At 48.8% G+C, this 19,608-nt stretch overlaps 1 protein-coding gene across 5 annotated transcripts; it reads right to left on the bottom strand.

Annotated features, from left to right (window-relative positions):
* Nucleotides 1-14,542: 14,542 nt before the first annotated feature.
* On the bottom strand, nt 14,543-19,608 carry LOC120669572 (protein FAR1-RELATED SEQUENCE 9-like). Of its 5 annotated transcripts, XR_005672705.1 has the most exons (8): nt 19,382-19,600; nt 17,975-18,105; nt 17,767-17,862; nt 17,523-17,570; nt 17,199-17,306; nt 17,015-17,098; nt 14,864-16,925; nt 14,543-14,815 (listed from the first exon to the last, which is right to left on the bottom strand). XR_005672705.1 is itself a non-coding variant. In XM_039949359.1 (7 exons), the coding sequence occupies exons 2-7, from the start codon at nt 18,047-18,049 to the stop codon at nt 14,931-14,933; spliced, it is 2,406 nt and encodes an 801-aa protein (XP_039805293.1). In that variant the 5' UTR covers nt 18,050-18,105; nt 19,382-19,608; the 3' UTR covers nt 14,543-14,930. The 5 variants fall into 5 exon arrangements, 4 of the variants coding, with proteins under 4 accessions (XP_039805293.1, XP_039805292.1, XP_039805295.1 ...); XM_039949359.1 differs by having other exon boundaries at nt 14,543-16,925; nt 19,382-19,608; XM_039949358.1 differs by having other exon boundaries at nt 14,543-16,925; nt 17,975-18,139.

Raw genomic sequence — 19,608 nt, 5'->3', positions numbered from 1 at the left:
TGGATACCATCCCTCACCGGCGAAGCGACTCCGACCCATTTATTAATTTATTACGGGCTCCGTTAATTAATACGTTTCCGTTTTTTAGGAGGGTTGTCTGTGATTTGTGACGTCAATATTTTGGGTTGGGTGGCGTCGCACTCGTGTAGGCCTACGTGGACAACTTTTGTATCGTTCCAATGCGCGGCGGCGTTGCCGGTGGAGGGAGATGCGGGACTGAGATTGGGTGGCATGTCACACCCTGACATAGGCAGCATCGTGGCCCTCCAAAATGAATCCTACGCCTCCCGTCTCGGCCGCCCGCAGGAGTCCGTTTTGACACTCGCCGCACCCAAAATGTAGTGCTGCCGCCTCCGTTTTCACGCGCTCGCGCCCAAATCGACCGGAGAGGAAGGGACCTCCCGCTGCAAGCTCGCCCCAATCCCACACTCGCCGCGCGCCGCTGCGAGGCCGGCCGCCGCAAGTGGGGAGGCGGGGGCCCTGCCGCCGCGACTGGAGAGGAAGGGGGCCGCTAGGCGCGGGGAGGCCGGCGGCCGGCTGACGGGCTGTCTTTCGCGTGGGTGGAGACGAGCGACCGCCCAGCGCTTGGAGGAGGCCGCGCTGCCCCTGCCACCGCGAGCGCAGAGCTGGACACGGGCGAGCCGCCGTCGCGCGAGCGGGGAGAGGGTCGCCGCGACAGCCGATATGCCGGTGCCGGCGCCGCCGCGGTGGGTCCGGCTCCTCCTCCCTCCACTGTGGAGGTCGCGTCCGCCGGTCCCGAGCCCGTCGTACCCTGCCGCCGTGGCGACCTGCGAGCCTGCGATGCAGATTCCTAATTGGAATTTCAGGTCTTCAAGATGCCTGGTCACTTGTCTCATCTGGACCTTGCGACCATGGCAAGGAGTGCTCTCCTACATGGTAATGGTCAAGAATTTGAGCATTGAGCATAAGGAATAAGAGCAAGAAGCTCATGCATCCCCTGAATCAGACTTTCATGTTGCTCCATGCTGCTTGAATGATGATAAGGTTAGTGAAATAGAAGGTCCTCCAGCATGCAATGGCCACGTGAGACCAGAGAAGGAATCTGATTGCTCAACTGAATTTGATTCCCACACTGCACCATGTTCTTCAAATTCACCAGTACTAAATCGCTGCGGGCGGTCGCCCCTTCTCCTAGCTCGCTGCTAGCGCCTCCTTGCTAGCTTGCCTTCTCCTCGCGCTGCAGCGTCTGCGGCTCGCGCCCGCCGCCTGCTCTCGGCCGGCAGAGGCAGCGCGGCCTCCTCAGCTCGTGGCGACAGGGCAGGCCCCGGCCCTGCCCTCGCGCGGTGGGCGCCCTCTCTGGTCACGGCGCCAGCCTGCCCTCTCCTGTCCCCGGCCCCGGCCTCGCGCGCCCTGGCCCCTCCCAACTCCGGCTACGGTAGCGGCGCGCCTCGGCCCACGGCGCCGGCCGGACCGCGGAGGAGCCCCGAGCCGAGCGCAGGAGGGAACAGGTGTTTCTGTTGGAAATGCGGGCCCAAGAGTGGAGACTGTTTAGCCTGAAACGGGAGGAAAACGGAGATTGTTTTGGCTGCGTGCGAGCTCAACAGCGGAGACGTTGGATTCTCTTTGAACGTCCCAGATGGACGCAATGTCAAAGAGGCATGTCACCGAATCTGAGTCCGGAGATGCGTGAGGTTGATGAAACGTGGATCTTTTCAAAAAAAAAAAAGAAGAGGTTGATGAAATGTGGGACCAGATGTCTGTGATGGAGGGTACGATCATGAGAATATAGCTTTTAACATAGAAATATGGCATGGCAGGGGTTTGTAGAAACCAAACCTAGTAAGAACTAAAAAGGTTGCAAATTCTTCGCATGGTAGCTCTGCCCACTTTTGTTGCCAAAAGCAATGAGATTTAAAATTTGAATTTAGATTTCTACACATTCTTTGGACAGGTTTTCAGCTCGAACATAAAACCATGTTTGACAAATTTTGGCGTGGCATGCTCATCTTCCTCTGCGCAATTTCTAGTTACCAATCATGAAGTCCAAACTTTTGGCCGCTACGGTCAACAGGAATTTGAGCATCAGAGGATGCCCCATCAAGCAACTTCCAGCATTGATTCAGATGCTATCATGGCTTTGAGCAGCTAACCTTTATGCAGTTGCGCAAATCCTTGACCTGTACAGCTTATCGTAAAAACACAAGGATCGCAGTTACGGTATACTCCAACTGTCCAACGTGGACCTACAAAGTTAACTGAATTTGTCATCTTTCTGAAAATTTCGACAGCTCCCCATTTTGGTTCTGCTTCACCACTGTTTATGTACTACTCAGGCGGACAGGCTTTGCAGCCTGCAGCCTGCAGCCTGCAGCATCCACCAAACCAAAGCTGAACCTGAAGAACAGGATACAGCGAGGCACACGCCAAAACCGTCGCAGGCGCGTGATCTTGCCAGAAGCAAGCTGAGGTCCGCTCCGATCTCCAATCATTCAGGCAGGCTCACCTCCCCCTCCGACTCCGAGCATCACCCGTCTGATTATCTACCTGAAGCATGGCCGGGTGTTGGCAGCAGAGCTGCCTGAAAGAAACAGACTACTCTCGGCTCTCAAAAAGAAGAGCTCCCTTTCTCCCTGAGGTGAGGTCAGTTTCTGGTTGCTGTGTTCCGATGCTCCACGAAATCCATGAAGTTACAGTTGCGGAAATCTTCTTTAACACTAGTAGGAATTTTACTCGGAAACATCTACAAGTCCTGACCTAGCAAAGTATTGCTGCCTTCGGTGCTAAAAAAAAATCCAACCTAATGGAGGAACTGTGTGGTTTTTCGTCAGGAAGAAGAAGCGTTCTGAAAACAGGGTGCTAAAGGGGATGCTTCGAATAACCCTACCTGGCTGTGTCCAGGATTTTTTTTCTTTTTATTGTCTTGAAAAACTGTGGCTGAAGTATTTTGGAAACAAGATGAGCAACTGAGGTAAAGGTAAGTAGCTCCATTAGCCGATGCTGTCACAGCAACTGCAGTAGATGACCCGCATTTGCGCTCAGTAATGTCCGCCTCGTCAGAGACCACGGCGCCATGCGAGGCTTTGGTTGCAGCTGCGATGATGCGACCAGAGACGCGCTCAGAAAGCTGGCCTGGCCACCACCGGAGAAGGAAAGGTGGGGCGAGTTCGTGCCAGCGGCTGCTTTTGGCGGCCATTTTTTGGATTCTGATGGTGTCACCATGAACTCCACTACTCCCGGGGCCGGGGGCCGGCCAGCCGGGAGATCATGCGTGCAGCGTGCAGGAGAAGAACGCGCCGCGGCCGGATGCTCGCTGAGATTGCTGGGTGATCTGCTGCGCGCTCGGTGGAGAAGATGGGCCTCCGCAATCCTCGCGTTGGCTAGCTTTTCAAAAAAAAAAAAATCCTCGCGTTGGCTGGCTGTGCTCCATGACAAGTGCGCAACAGCCAATGGTGACAGAGCGGGAACAAAGTGGGATAGGGGACTAGTACGACATGAACAGAGTCCGGGCCGTGTCTTTTTTTCTAATAATAATGTAACAGTATCTGATCAGTCGTTGCACCGAAACTCGCAAAGATGTACCTAGCATTGAATCCACCTAGACCGTGAGATCCAGCTTTTACAAATCCAGCTTATAATTCAAAAAACCTGGACTGTGATCCAGTTTCTACAGTTCATCAACCCTAGATTGTGAAATCCCTTATGAGACGACTTCCAAAGCTTCTAAGTTTATGAGGCAACCACCCCCACAATTTGAGTGGTTCCAAATAGCTCTCTGTAAAATTCAGTTTTTAACAGTCACAATCTGCAGGTTACCTTCTACAACCTGGGTGGATCCAAATAGAGATGCGGTTGTTCCATTTCCTAGATTGCCTCACCTCGCGGTCTTTTTTAGCTGTGTATTTCTCCGCTCTCCCTGATCTCTTCTTCAGTTAAGGTTGAACAAAAACCCAGGATAAACAAAAACCTAATCTTATCTCCTATTACAAGGCCAAGGTTTAGCCTTTTATACATGCGCACAAGCATACCAGGTCACATGACCGACTCAAACACAAATAAACCTGGTGGGTCCGGCTACATAGCTAACTCTCGTGTTTGAACTTCCTAATACCCATCCCTACGTGACCAGGGAACACCAACAAGCAAAAGATTAAATAACCCCCATACGACTTGCATGCAAGAATTAATAAAACTAGGCGTATAGCTCGCGTGTCGTGGTGCTGCAAACCACGGCTGGGTGGCGGAAGGCACCCGCCCTAGCCCAGAGGGTGTGTACTCGGGGGTTAGCTAGTCCCAGATGGATCTCACTCAAGAACATGATGAACACAGCAAGATTTAGAGTGGTTCGGGCCGCCGAAGCGTAATACCCTACGTCCACTGTGTGTTGTATTGCCTTCCCACGAGAGTGAGAGAGGTTTTGAGAGCTTGTGTGTCCGGAGAGCTCCCCCCCGCGTGTTCTAGCGGGCGTGCTCTCCCTTTTATATGTCCAAGGGGAGCACGTACACTGAGCGGGGCCCCGACATGTGGACCCGGCGATGTATTATAAACTACACTTTGGCCTTCAATGCCTCAGATCCGGAGATCTTGTCGTCGGCTTTCGTGCGTAGCTTCTGACCAGGGATGGTCTTGAGCTGTCCTGTCGGAGTAGAGTCTAGCCTCTGCAGCTGCGCGTCGAGGTCATGATGAAGCGCCGAACTACTGACTCACTCCACTGTAGCAACGTGCACTGTTGCTCCAGTCAGTAGCTGGTCATCATGACTCGTCGCCCATGCGCGCGGCGCTGAGTCTTTAATGCTTGCCTTGGTAACTGTCGAGCCGCCTCGGCAACTGGCGATCCACAGTGTGGACTGACAAAAGCTGCCCCGTGCCCAGCGGCAGCAGAGCACGCCTCAACCACTCGCACTTAATGCGGGTGGGTGAGGGAGCTTCCAGCGGAAGGCTTGTGTCCGCGCCCGCGTCTGCGTGACACGCGGCGGCTCCGGACCCCTCCCGAGCAGCTAACTAAGCCGAGAGCTTACGGGGGTCCGGATAGGCGCGTGGAGGTCCCGGACCCATTTGCGGGAGTCCGGATGGCACGTGGAGGTCCCGGACCCATCTGCGGGAGTCCGGATGGCACGTGGAGGTCCCGGACCCACGTGCGGGGGTCCGGGTCCGCGGCCATATGTACTGAGCATTTTCACCTCTGGGACACGTGGTGACACCAGACCCGTCCCCTAGCGGGAAGCGGGTCCGAGACCGTTGGTCCGGTGAGATGGAGTCGGACCCCAGGGGTCCGTCTGCTCAGCTCCTTAGGGCGTAGTTACGGATAACTACGCGAGTCTTGGCACAGTAGGAGTGGGTACCCCAGTTGCAGGGTACCGACAGAGGCCCCCGGGCCCGCCTCGGGAGAGGCAACGAACCCGCAGGTGGGGCCACTACTGTGAGCAACTTGGCTGCTTCTAGCGCCCAGCGGTGCGCGCCGCAAGGGTCTTGTCCTGCGTCGTCCATCCTTTGGTCACCTGCTGCATCATCACATTTGGACCTGCACATGACTCAAGGTAGATGCTTAGTAGCGTGCCCACGGGTCCCAAATCCTGTTGGCTGTAATCCTTTGAGATAGACAGCTAGGTTCAGTGAACGGAGCTCAAGGGGCCGGCCTTTAGGTTAAGAGAAAGTCCGGACCTCCAGGTTCCCAGTCCTAGGTACTACGGCACTCATTCACAGGAGGTGGTGCGTGCAGGCTTAGGGTACGGAACCAGGCTAAGCGGCTACACGGCTCCGGACCTCCCCGGAGAATGAGTGCGCTTCCCTGAACCTGCAGGTTCCCAGGGGTCCGAACCCCTCTATTCCATGAGGGGTCTCGAGCCAAGTCACTAACTAGCCAACTCAATTCGGACCACAATCACCGCACAAGAGTAAGAAGCCACGTGGGGGTTAGCGCAAACAGAATGCGTAGATTGAAATTGGAATATAATATACTTAGAGGCGAACTGAGAATAAACTTTTCCTTTATAACTAGATGTACATGAGATGTGCGATGTAAGCCAGAACACGGGTTTATGAGGCCGGAGCTGTCCGGACCTCCGGGCCCCCAGTCTTAGGTACTACGGTACTCGCCCTAGGGAGGTAGAGCATGCAGGCTTAGGGTACGGAACCAGGCTAAGCGGCTACACGGCTCCGGACCTCCCCGGAGGGTGAGTACGCTTCTCTGAACCTGGTTTGCAGAGGTCCGGACCCCTCCACGGGGGAGGCTCACCGGACTGGACCACACGGGAGTACTACCTAGTTACAAAGGAAAATGTTTTATTCCCTGCTGGGCCTCTAAGGGTAGGACTTACAGAGATGTAGAGTCGGGGGTGCGACCGGAGTCGGCTTAACGTCGGAGAGAGCCACCAGAGTCGGCTTAGTGCGACCGGAGTGGGCTTTCCGCCGGAGCGGGCATGGTGCGACCGGAGTCGGCTTTCCGCCGGAGCAGGCTTGGTGCGACCGGAGTCGGCTTTCCGCCGGAGCGGCTTTCTCACATGAGTGAGGTATGCTGCGAGCTGGGATTTGTCGCTCCGCCGCTCGCAGCTTGTGAGGGGCCCTTGATGGGCGCCCTGACTCTTGCCGGCGAGCAGCGCGCGCCGTCGCCGACGGTGGTTGCTCCATAGGCGCGGTTGCCCTTGGAGCAGGAAGGCAAGAGGCGTGTGGCGCGGATGATGCCACACCCTCTGTCATCTCCACGTCGTCCACACGAACCATGGAGACGAGGAAGAGATGAACTGCGGCCAGCTAAATACCCCTACCTGGCGCGCCAGATGTCGTGGTGCTGCAAACCACGGCCGGGTGGTGGAAGGCACCCGCCCTAGCCCAGAGGGTGTGTACTCGGGGGTTAGCTAGTCCCAGATGGATCTCACTCAAGAACACGATGAACACAGCAAGATTTAGAGTGGTTCGGGCCGCCGAAGCATAATACCCTACGTCCACTGTGTGTTGTATTGCCTTCCCACGAGAGTGAGAGAGGTTTTGAGAGCTTGTGTGTCCGGAGAGCTTCCCCCCCCCCTTGTTCTAGCGGGCGTGCTCTCCCTTTTATATGTCCAAGGGGAGCACGTACACTGAGCGGGGCCCCGACATGTGGACCCGACGATGTATTATAAACTACACTTTGGCCTTCAATGCCTCAGATCCGGAGATCTTGTCGTCGGCTTTCGTGCGTAGCTTCTGACCAGGGATGGTCTTGAGCTGTCCTGTCGGAGTAGAGTCTAGCCTCTGCAGCTGCGCGTCCAGGTCATGATGAAGCGTCGAACTACTGACTCACTCCACTGTAGCAACGTGCACTGTTGCTCCAGTCAGTAGCTGGTCATCATGACTCGTCGCCCATGCGCGCGGCGCTGAGTCTTTAATGCTTGCCTTGGTAACTGTCGAGCCGCCTCGGCAACTGGCGATCCACAGTGTGGACTGACAAAAGCTGTCCCGTGCCCAGCGGCAGCAGAGCACGCCTCAACCACTCGCACTTAATGCGGGTGGGTGAGGGAGCTTCCAGCGGAAGGCTTGTGTCCGCGCCGCGTCTGCATGACACGCGGCGGCTCCGGACCCCTCCCGAGCAGCTAGCTAAGCCGAGAGCTTACGGGGGTCCGGATAGGCGCGTGGAGGTCCCGGACCCATTTGCGGGAGTCCGGATGGCACGTGGAGGTCCCGGACCCATCTGCGGGAGTCCGGATGGCACGTGGAGGTCCCGGACCCACGTGCGGGGGTCCGGGTCCGCGGCCATATGTACTGAGCATTTCCACCTCTGGGACACGTGGTGACACCAGACCCGTCCCCGAGCGGGAAGCGGGTCCGAGACCGTTGGTCCGGTGAGATGGAGTCGGACCCCAGGGGTCCGTTTGCTCAGCTCCTTAGGGCGTAGTTACGGATAACTACGCGAGTCTTGGCACAGTAGGAGTGGGTACCCCAGTTGCAGGGTACCGACATCGCGCATTTGCGCGGCTAGTATTGAAAATTCAAAATTTTACATGTCGTTGTATCCTTACTTAAATATTATACTATTTTTTTACCATACATCATCCTATTCATTATCGTAAATTATGTCTTATTGTTGGTTAAAATAATTCAAATATGATATACATATAATAACAATTTGATTTGTTGGGCTTTAATAATATTATGCATATAATTATTCTTATTTTCATTTTATTTTGATTGATTGTTGTTAGCTTTAGTTTTTATTAATAGTATATGTTTGTAACTTATACATAGCTAAATGGTATTTTATATTTAATTTTTCATAATGACATTGGTGGGTGATTTTTAATTAGGCACAGGGGTATTTTAGGCTAATTTTTGTCATAATGACAGTGGTGGGTAATTTTTATTTTTCTATTTTTCTCCGATTAACGTGGAAATTTTTAGGCCTTGAGAGCGAACGTAGAGGCTCCGTTTGTTGGCCAAATAATAAGATAATAGATATTCCGCCCAGGTTGCTAATCCTTGTAGTAGCTTAATCACGTTGGTATGACAACTTGCATGGAGCCAACGTAAAACACTGAAGGCTTTATGATTTCTCCACTGCTACATTGCCCCTGTTCTTGATTCTTTATGACATAACCATCAGCTAGTGTCTTACCCTTCTCACGTGTAGTATCACTTTTAAATATTAGCTTGCTTGGCACAGTAGCTTCGGTAGATAAAATGCATGAACAATTGTTTTCTATCTCAATCAGTGCAGAGCCAATAATAACGAAGTTTGATTGCAACTCTTTCAAAACCTTGCCAGAGCTGCCCATAGAAATCATTGCTGGAACCGAAATATCATGTGAAGGTCTGGGCTCATTATCCTCTCCTCCTTGAAACAAAGCCGTCCTCGGCTTTGGAATAATTTTCACATCATCGTTCTTGAGCTGAACAATTTCTCTGGTTTTCAAGGGCTTCATATATGACACATTCATTGCAGAAACAAATGAACCGCACTGATTAGATATTGGCGGATCAGATATAACCACATCATTTGAAACATTTCCAATGTTGCTAGCAGATGCAACTTTGCCTGGTAGATCCTTGCTTGAGCTCTCACAAGCAGCAATTTCAGCACTTAATGCCACATCACCAGAGAAACTCCTAGACGGTCTACTGACTCAGCTTCATCAAGCTTGAAGAAGCAGAAGACAGACGAGAAGGGGAAGGATTGTGTATCTGCATCAAGTGACCCTCTTTCGGACATGTTAAATGAAGTTCAAGGCGATCTAAAAGGTGTGGCTAAGAATATGGGAAAAATGGCAGCAGCAATGGAGTGCAAAACTGCCATTCAAGAACAATTTTATCTAGTCGTCCGACTAGGACTTATCGGTCCATTCACCTCAATAAGGGATACTGAGTAATTTTTTTATGTTCATAATATTTGGCTACCTGCAATTATGCCTATTATTTTTAATAACTAAGATTCAAATGGAGCAATAATAGATAGTTTACATTTTTAGAAAAATTTTGGTACTAGTTTCATTTTTTTATTTAAAGTGAATTAGTTTTGATTTTTTAAATCTAATTAGATTTATTTAATTTTTTTAGAAAATGCAAAACCACCTTCAAAACCACCCCAAGGGTCAAATTTACATGGTTTTGACAGTTGGATGGCCTATGTTCTCCGGTTACGTAGTTGAATGTTGAAAATCAGACTTTTGCGATAGTTCGAGGGTGAAAATTGGACTTTCTAGTCCGACTAGTCGTCGCTTAGTCGCGATTAGTTGTACCGATCAGGTAAGAAAACAATCAGACTCGGAATTGTTTTCTGGGCTGTTTTAGTTATGTGCTTCAGCCGGTGGTGAGGTGGTCCATCAGGTTTTTGGTATATTAGAGCCATAGAGGAGATAAAGAGTAGCTACCGTCCACCTCCAGAACATGCACCGCCGGCTACACCCACCAAAATTGCACCGCCCCATGGTTCGTCGCTGCCTGCTGCACATCTGTCGGCGCAGCTCTGGCCTGCTGCCCAGGAGTTCGCAGTAGGACCCGGTGACCCTCTTCCTTCCGCTGCCTGACTCCGCCTCCACCAGGCCTTGTGCGTTGGTGTTCCCCAAGGCTGCCACCATCAGCAGCACCTGAAGATGAGCTCCTCTATGTAGCATGTATATCATATTGGTCCTGGTATACATAGGATGACTATATAGACGACTAAGACCAACTAGGCTCAACTAATTGGCCTGATCGATGACCAACTAGGCTCGAATAATGAGCCTGATCGACGACTAATCACGACTAGTCGTCCGATCGGTCCCATGGCGACTAGGTCCGACTAGATGATTTGAAAACATTGTTCAAGATAAAATACAAATGACAATCCTCAACAAAAGTTAAGAGAGAAGGCAACAGCAGAATTGTGCAGGCCTGGGTTTACAGGAAGCGAACAAGTCAAAGCTGCTAGTGTGTCTGTGAAAATAGCAGTTCAAATGAGCATGGTGTTAATACTGGATGAAATACTGAGGGAATTTATCCTAAACATGCTTAGTGGTACGTGAAAGTTTTGCATCCTTTCTTTGGTATTTGTTCTTTTATCTCAGTAGCCTGCTTCAACTTCGGATATTTGAACCAGAAGACACTGCTAGTGTTGTCTGGTTGATTTAAGTTTTGTGCCATCATTCTTACACTTATTCATTCATTCATAGGCTGCAAACTGCTAGCTAAACTTGAATTATTTCAATCCCTAAACTTGTGTTATTCCCTAAACTTGTGTTATTTTTTGGTAGATGAGGAGAGAAGGAAGCGATTAGAAGGTGGGACGAGATAGATGCTTATTTCTGAAGCTTCATGGCAGTCCTTTGGCTTTGACTCGTGAAAATTTCATCTGAAGTTGTCCAAATATGACTTTACACATTGTTTGCAGTCATGGCAATATGGCATTTATCTCTTCTAATTGGCCTGTAATAGTTCTGAAATCATGGACGTTTCTATTTCACTTTTTTTACTTAGCAGATCAACCAGCTAACGGTTGGCATGGTACTCTTATTTAGCATCTTTTTTGCATTGTGATACTGCAAATTTCGTATTAGATAAACTCCTAGTATGAGATATGTTGGTTGATTGCCAAAGTCCCACAGGTAGTTGTAATTTGAAATGTATCTTCGGATACCTTTGGTTGGTTGCTAAGTCTCACAAACAGTTGAAAATTTGAAAGGGGACTCCCGATACAGTTCAAAAAAAAAAGGGGGACTACCTAAGATGCAAACCAAACAGCTGTAACGGTATTTAATACCTTTACCTTGTTTAACCAAACAAAATCTGTAAACAGGGATCCCACCTCGAATGATACTTGTGTACGCAAACACTACCTATGGAGATCCTAGGGCCGGGCAATAATTACTTATGCACTAGAAAATACAGAAAAAACTGCCCAAATGCTTGTGCTCAATGCCACAGATGGGTAAATAAGGGAAACTAGGAAAATAGCGCGCTACGCTGCGCCAGTTTCAAACGCGTATTATATGGGCCGTTGGTTTCTTTTGTTTGGGCTGAAGAAGGTCGGTTTCAGTCCAGTGCAGAGCTAGAGGCGGTTGTAGTTGCGTCGGTTCTTGCCAGCTGTTTCGTTGGTGGCAAGGCAAGCTAAGTATTAATGGCTGCTCCTTCTCTGCTGCCAAACCAGAACTGAAGCCTCTGCTTTTTCCATTGGCGTGAGGAGTGGAGGCCGTTTGGGCCCAGACGACAGGGAGACGTAGCGTCTAGGCGGCGCAGGCGTGGACTGAGCCGGGCGACGACCCACGGCAGCTGGCGCTGACGATTCCACGCCCCGCGTCGGGCGAGTCTCTCCGCGCGCTTTTTTCCTTCTTTTTTTGCGTCGCGGGACACGCGGCAGCTCACGAGAACACAGGCGCTCGGAGGCCGCCGTTTCCAGGGTGAATAGAATATATAGTACTAGGACATCTCACGCGCTCCGCCGCGTGAAGAAAAAAGCACAAAGATAAAAAGGAAGAAGAGGTGAAAACATTACAAAAGAGGGGAAAAAGAAAAGAAAAAAAAGAAAAGCAAAAAAAAGAGGCTGGCGTGTGGGCGGAAGAGGCTAGGTGGCGACCAACGACGGGCAGCGCCTGCACGTCGAGATCCGGCAAGGCGGAGGTCGGCGGCGGGGCGCTGCCCGTCGCGACGACCATGAGGGAGCGGGAGGGGAAAGGGGGTGGCGGCGACGGCGCGGAGAAGCCCAAGCGAGGGCGGCGGTGACTGGCGACGGGCGGCGCTAGGGGCGGAGGGTGGCGTGGGGCGACGCCGCGGGCCAGATCCGCCGCCTGGATGGCCGGATCCAGCGAGGCGGAGGTTGGCGGAGGGGCGTGGCAGCGGCGGCGACCGTGAGAGAGTGGGAGGGCTAAGGGGACGGCGGCGACAGGGGGCGTGAGGTGGGGAGGTTAGGAGACCCGCCGCCTGTGTGCCTCCTCGTCGACGCCGCCGGCCAGATCCGCCACCGGCCAGATCCCCCGCCTGCACACCGAGATCCGCCAAGGCGGAGGCCTGCGGCGACCGGGGTGGAGTGGGAGGTTGAACGGGGCGGGGACCTCCACGGACCATGGCGCCGAAGTGCGGAGCACCAGATCCGCCGCTGGCATGCCGCCGGTCGGATCCCCCGCCGGCGGTGGCGCGGAGCGGACGCCGGGGTTCGAAGGGGCGGGCGAAGGTGGGGGTGGGGGTGGGGTCGAGAGGTGGGGAGCCCGGGAAGGGGTGGCGGCCAAGGACGGCGACCGGTGGTAGGAGAGGAGGGCGAGGGGCGGAGGGCAGCGCCCGCCGGCGGTGGAGGAGTGCAGCGGGGCGGCGGCGAGATACGTTAGGGTTAGCTGAGAGGGAGGGGGCGGGGGAGGGCGAGGGGCGGAGGGCAGCGCCCGCCGGCGGTGGAGGAGTGCAGCGGGGCGGCGGCGAGATACGTTAGGGTTAGCTGAGAGGGAGGGGGCGGGGGAGGCCGAGGGAGGGTGCGCGGAGGAGGGGGAAGGCGGTTGTTGGGAGGGTAGGCGGCGTGGGGTTTGATTACAAACAAACTGAAGGGTCTTTTTGCAAAAAAGTCAAGGAGCGGCCTAGATCAATCTTCTGCGACCGATCGGACGGTTCGCGTCGAGCGTCTTCTCCGGTGGTGCCACGTGTCGCTACTGGGATGGGAGCACGGAGAGGGCTCCCTCTCCACGCGGTATAGAAGTTAGAGTACTAGAACATAACGCGCGCTTCGCGCGCCCTATCGATAGATTTTTAACTGCTTATGTAAATATAAGTATTATGCAATTGAAGAAATACTAATATAATTTTATGTGAATGACAAATTTATAATAATGTCTCATACAAATATCGTAACAATATTTATACGAGACTATGGCATATGAAGCATGTAGGTTCTATCGAAACATATGTCATTTGATGATCAGCATTAGTAGCTACTAAATATTTTAGCAGATAGTTTAGAATACTAATTCAAATAAAAGTAAAGTGCTAAGGTGCTAAAGAGGGGTAATAGGTAACATAGCTTACAGTCATGAGGATGGCACAATTGCCTGCTTAGGAACTCATGACACTGTCCATCGGCCTCTTGTCTCTTTTTTTTTCTCCCGGCTACATGTTCCAGAAACAGCTCAATCGTTTGCTTGCATTTTGGAACGGAGGGAGCATACTGCACATATGGAGGCACATCGTATATGCTACCATTTCTATAGTTGGGTGGCACTAATGTGGTTGTTGCTCTCCTAGCTGACCAGCTCCTTCACACATAGGAGTAGCTGTTACTTAGCCACAACATCTAACAATGGGCCAATAGTATTGTATGATCCATTAGTCACAAAGAACCGCTCATTTCAGCTTATCTTGGCTTTTACTACATCCTGATTTTTCTCAGTGCCTAGCTAGCAGCAAACCACTCTGCACTAAGTGGCGCTAGGGAAATGACACCATACTATGGGAAAACTCTAGTGTAGGATAAAAATTGTTTTACAATAAATAAAAATATATTATAAAAAATGTTATCTAAATATAGTCAAGTGAGATCTTATTTTGAAGATCTCAATAGAAAAAATACAATGGTGCAATCGAAATTTATTTTGAATAATTAGTTTGTGAAATAAAGCAATTTTTGTTTGATATATACATCACACGGTAAGGGATGCATGTGAGGAGGAGAAGAGATAAGGTGGACCCCCGCATAGTACACTGGATGTGCTCTCACGGGTGCTAGTTCTCGTTTGCCTCTATTGCGGGTGCTAGTTCAAGTTTTCCGTGGCAAGCTCTGGAGGGCTGAGCAGCTCTGTGAATTGCGGTGGTGTGAGCAATAGCCAGCCTCTGTTGCAGTGCTAGTTCAAGTTTGCCGTGGCAAGCTCTGGAGCGCTGAGCAGCTCCGTGAATTGCGGTGGTGCGAGCAGGAGCCAGCAGGTTTTAAGAAACCCGATAGTATAGTATATAGAGGCAGGAAGTGGAGATGGCAGGCTTGACATCAATAGCATAATACAAGTATTTTAAAGAAAGTAAAAGTCCAGTTTATATACAACTGTCAAAAAAGTCTGATTTTTTAACATTCAACTACAAAACCAGATAACAAGAGTCATCCAACTGTCGAAACTGGATAAGTTTGGCTCTTTTAGTGGTTTTGTATTTTTAAAGAATATAAAAATCATAGGTGTATAGAAAGAAAATGCCCGGTTGGTTTCTTGCCAAATTCATCCAACCTTCAACCAAGCCGTGACCTGATATGCCAGCTTGGAACTAGCATATCCAATAAAGTACCGCATAAGCAGTGATATGTCATTACATTAATCCCAAAACTACTAATATCTAGTTTTTCAAAAAAAATTTATCTCAAACTAATGGCTTGCCATCTAATAAAAAGTCACAAAATAATGACTTGTCCGTTGTCCCCTAAACAAACCAGCTAATAAAACAAACTACAGTACTTCTTGTACTGATCATGCATGCACACGATCTCTTGTGCTCCCTCTTTTCCTCACTATTCATTTGCGTTGCCTCCATTCGTCTTCTTGTGTAGTTCTTTCACCCGTGCCCTCAGCGAGCTATGCCATGCTTGACATCTTCTGCTGGATCCTTTCAAGCTCTTCCAAGAATATTTGACTTTTATTTGGATCCTTGCTTACAGAAGCACAAGTTTCGGCCATCCTATTCATAAGCATAGCATATCTCAGGGAATTTTGTGAAGCCGTTGATCCTGTCTTTTCTATGCAAAGTTTTTGTAACTCCTGCTCCCTGTTCTTTGTCCACCTCTGCTTGATGTAGTGTTCAGGTATCTCGTTAATTCCAAACTGGGTGAAGAGCCTAAGAACATGGCAACAAAGTATTCCATCTCGCTCAAACTTTGAACATATGCAGTTAAATGTCTTATTTTTCATGTCAACTTCAATAGTGAAGGAATCATTGGGAAATTCAGCATCCTCATAGTCCACGACTCTCTGCACTGTATAGATTCTGTCCTTCTCATTTTCGAAAACATTGAAAGCTGATGCATCAAGTAGCTCTTTCTGAAATTTGGAGAACAGCCCCATTGTGTAAATTTCTGCCGCACGCCTTTCTATTAGTTGTCTAGTACAGTATATTGGCTTTTGCAGAGTTGACTCAAATCTATCAATGCTAACAGCCTCCTCTTGGAAAATGTTATACTGACTGATGAAGGTTTCTATGGTATCCTCTTGCAGAACACAGTCCTTGAAAATTGAATGTGTGCTCTCACAGTGTCCAAAGGAACGTATAAATGGGAAAAATACATGTTTGAAGTAAACTGGCACCCACATAGACCTTGTCCAATACATGTGCTTCAAGTGTTCATTCAATTCTGCAGTATATTTCTGAAGCATTCCTTTCCAACCATTCTCAAATGCTTCAGTAGTTAAAGAATTTGTAATAAGACGTGTCAGCTCAGCTTCCATTCCAGGTCTGTTAACCATAAAACCTCCAACTTCAGCTGCAGCTTCCTTCACCACATGCCACATGCTGAACCGATGAAAAACTGTAGGGAATACCTCTGCAATTGATTTCTGTATAGCTGAATCCTGATGTGTAATTATAATACTTGGTTTCTTGCCATCCATGACATCCAAGAACGTCCTGAATAACCAAGAGAATGTCTCTGCCTCACCATTTTCAAGCAAAGCCCAACCAAATACAGTTGGCTTACCATGCCCATTAATTCCAATTAGTGACGCAAATGGCATGTGGTATGCATTGGTCCTATAAGTTGTATTAAAATGAATGAAATCTCCATATAAAGCATAACCAAGTCTAGCTCGTGCATCTGTCCAAAAGATACTTCTTATAGTGCAATCTTCATCAGTCTTCATAGTGTAGTAGAACCCAGGTTGCTCCTTTTGCAATCTTCTCACATGCTCTAGTGTGCATCCAATATCTGTATTCCTAGTCTTCATCAGTCTGTCAGACTGTTTCAAGTTGTTGACATCCACTTTCCTGACAGGTACATTCTTGAATCTCCCCTGTAATTTCCTGAAAATTTCCATTATCATTGCCGGCTTAATTCTGCTTTCCTGCAATATTCTTGAGAAGTGTCTCTCTTCATCAGACATGTCCTTGTGGCTCATGAAAAATCTGGTCAATAAGGGCGAACACCAAAGTGGGTGGTTATGCTCATTCATAGCTGCTGTAACCTCCCATCTGTCAGCAACAAGTTTCACAGTCATCTTCATGCGACATTGAGTGTGTTCAATGGCATCTCTTCTCCGCTTCCTCTGTCTTGTATCATTCTCTCTTGCTTTCCTACTTTTGTTGCACACAAATGTTATCTTCTTGTGCTTGTAATTCGTTCCTTTAATCACAGCGAATCCAGTAACTTGCCCATAGACACTGATAAAACGATGAGCATCTTGTAGTGTGGAAAATATCATGCCAACCTCTGGAGGCCTAGCCTTCTCCATTTCTTCGGGACTTGGAAACATATAGTCTTCATCACCATCAGCTTCTGCTTCAGCTTGATCTTTTTGGCATTCATTGAGGTCTTCATCTCCTTCATTTAGGATGACATTCCCATTCTCTTGGCCCAGCTCCTGGAGTTTAAAAAAAATGTTTATACCTTCCTAAGAAAAGTAATGTTCAACAGTTTTAACCATGCAACAGAATTTTAGCATATACATACCTGAACAAATGTCTCTCCAGCTCCCGGGACCTGTATTTCTGATTGCCTGTTTATTTCGGTATCATTCCATAGGAAAATAGGTGACTGTTGAAATGCAACACCACTGAAATTTAGTCTTTAATATTTATTTCATACAACTTTTTTGGTCTTGTAAACTATGTGGCAATAAATATTTAGATCATACCTGCAAGCTTTCTTGAGTTGTAAGATTTCCATGTTCTCTAACCTCATGTTCAGGAGCAAGCATGATTCCATATCTTTCTTCCAAATCTGTGTCCCCTCTGCTTGTATTCTGTATATATCAAAATATCAAGTTTTTGGTAATTTAAAACTTCTGTAGTGTTTTATTCAAATGAAAATGATTTAACATCTGAATAGGTTCCTATGCTGCAATGTCTTTGTTATTAAATGGAAGGGAACAATTTGGTGAAATAAATGGTACGATTCAATGCATTATCTGGAAAAATACAAAAATATACATGGAAGATGTGCACATTCCTTCACATACCTCCATTTCTACTATTGTCAAGTCTGCTTCTTTCCGTGCTTCACGGACCTGCAATGTCAGGTTAAATAAGATAGTTGCAAATCCATTTTTATTTTCCTTATGTTCAGCAGTACAAAATATCATCAGAATATGGATTCCCTCATTATTATCTTGATAAATCACAAAAGGTCAATTTTCTAGGTTCACAATAACTACATCTAAAGACTGGTGAGTTTTGTTATTTTCTATTTGGAGATCAGCTGACCTTATTCATAGGAGATGCCACAAGGCCATAAGATTCTCCATTTGCTGATTCATTCCCTTGGCCCATTCCCGATTCTCTATTAGCACCACTCATTTCCTGAAAATATTAGCAAGAATGTTTAATTTTATTACTTCTGATGAGACAAATATAAATTTTAAGATTGCTTCAAGGATCACAGAGTGGGCAGTAGAAATTTCAGTTTACTTACCTGGTAAGATTTCAAATTCCTCTCGGTCATAGTTTGAGCAGGCAGCATGGGGCTTGATTCTGCACCTCTTTCCATCTTTTTCTTGCCAACCTCAACAGCATGCAGATCAATCTTTTCTTCTGTCTTACCCACTATACATAGGTTTAGGCCATTGTTTTTAGCATTCTATCAGGAAGATAGGCATTGTGAATTGACATGCATCAAGCAAAAGGGTCTACACATAAAGCTATTGATACCAATAGAAAATGCCAGACATGTATACAACAGCGAGAGTAGTCATGTTGGTAAATGCAGCACGAGGAAATTCACCACAAGTTATTCAGCATGCTAGAGGCCTAGAGCCACACTTCAGAGACCAGGCAACAAAACAAAAGCAGACCCTTCACACTCAGAAGCTTGGAAAGCAAGACGTATAGGAGCACTGAATTGTCTGAAAACCACGTTTAGTCTGAAATGGCAACTAACCAGTGATATATTTCACCCTCTATGACCACGATAATTGGCTTCTATACCAAACCAGGGTAATGTAATTCAAAGGCAACCAACCAACACTCGATCTAGAACTGCATCTGCTGAACAATCCTCACCACACTACCACAGGAAGTCAGGAACCCACAAAAGTCATGCTCCTTTGCTGCAGCATAATGTCCAACTACAGCAGAAAAAAGAGACTCCCACACCGTGAACAATTTAACTCTTTGCTAATTATTTTCTACCTCACATTTCCTTCCTGGTCAATTAATCAACTGTTTTATTTGAGGGCATAGAGTTGAGTTAGAGAAGAGGCATGGGCAATTGGCCCTCTGTCACACTCGTGACCACCGGCAATCGCCACCGATGTGAGAGATACAAGATGGATCGATCGAACTCCAGGAGGGCGAGGACCCTGACCCTGTGAGCGTGTTTTACTTTTTCAGAAACGGAATAATGTTCGCAGTTCCGCCCGCTCGTTCTTATCCCCAGTGCGGGTTACAATCAGCTGGACCCACCGGTCAGCGACTTGATTACAAAAATATGTAAGCTCAACTAGAACGGGTAATCGTAGCCGGCGTTGCCTTCTCTTGTCTTGACGGTGAAGCAGTCATGACACCCTCACATTGGCAACACTCTGGACAGCACCGATTAAAGACACCGAAGCAAAGATTGGTGACGCAGATTAATTGACAAGCGATGTACAAAAAAGGAATCACTGAATAACAAATCCCAGATTTGTGTGTTAGTGGTAGCAGGGACAACATTGGATATCAAGAAGTTTCGCATGTTGTGACAAGATTGAAAGAGCGTGGACTGATCTAATGCTGTGCAAATGAAGAAAATTCGCAGGGGTAAGATATGTGGTTTTCGATTCTAAGTTTCCCGGTCAAAACAAATTAACAATGGGGATTTGGGGATGAGGAATTTATTAACCTCTGCCGGCTACGAGTTAGCTGCGGCGTTGAGCCTGTCGCCGCGTCAGACTGCCCCGAGCACCGAGCCGCCACCCGAAGCCCCAGACGCCGCCGCCCGCGCGCTGGATTGCTGCGCCGCGCTCGCTCGGGAGCTGTGGATGGGAGAGTTAGGGTTCTATGGTTCATGCGTGGACATACGGGCCGGGTTGGGCTGGACCCCGACTGGGGCTGTGCCCTGGTCTCTCT

This window comes from Panicum virgatum, chromosome 4N (assembly GCF_016808335.1).
Source record: "Panicum virgatum strain AP13 chromosome 4N, P.virgatum_v5, whole genome shotgun sequence".
In the NCBI taxonomy this organism is placed as follows: Eukaryota; Viridiplantae; Streptophyta; class Magnoliopsida; order Poales; family Poaceae; genus Panicum; species Panicum virgatum.
This window is presented reverse-complemented; position numbering and strand designations above follow the sequence as displayed.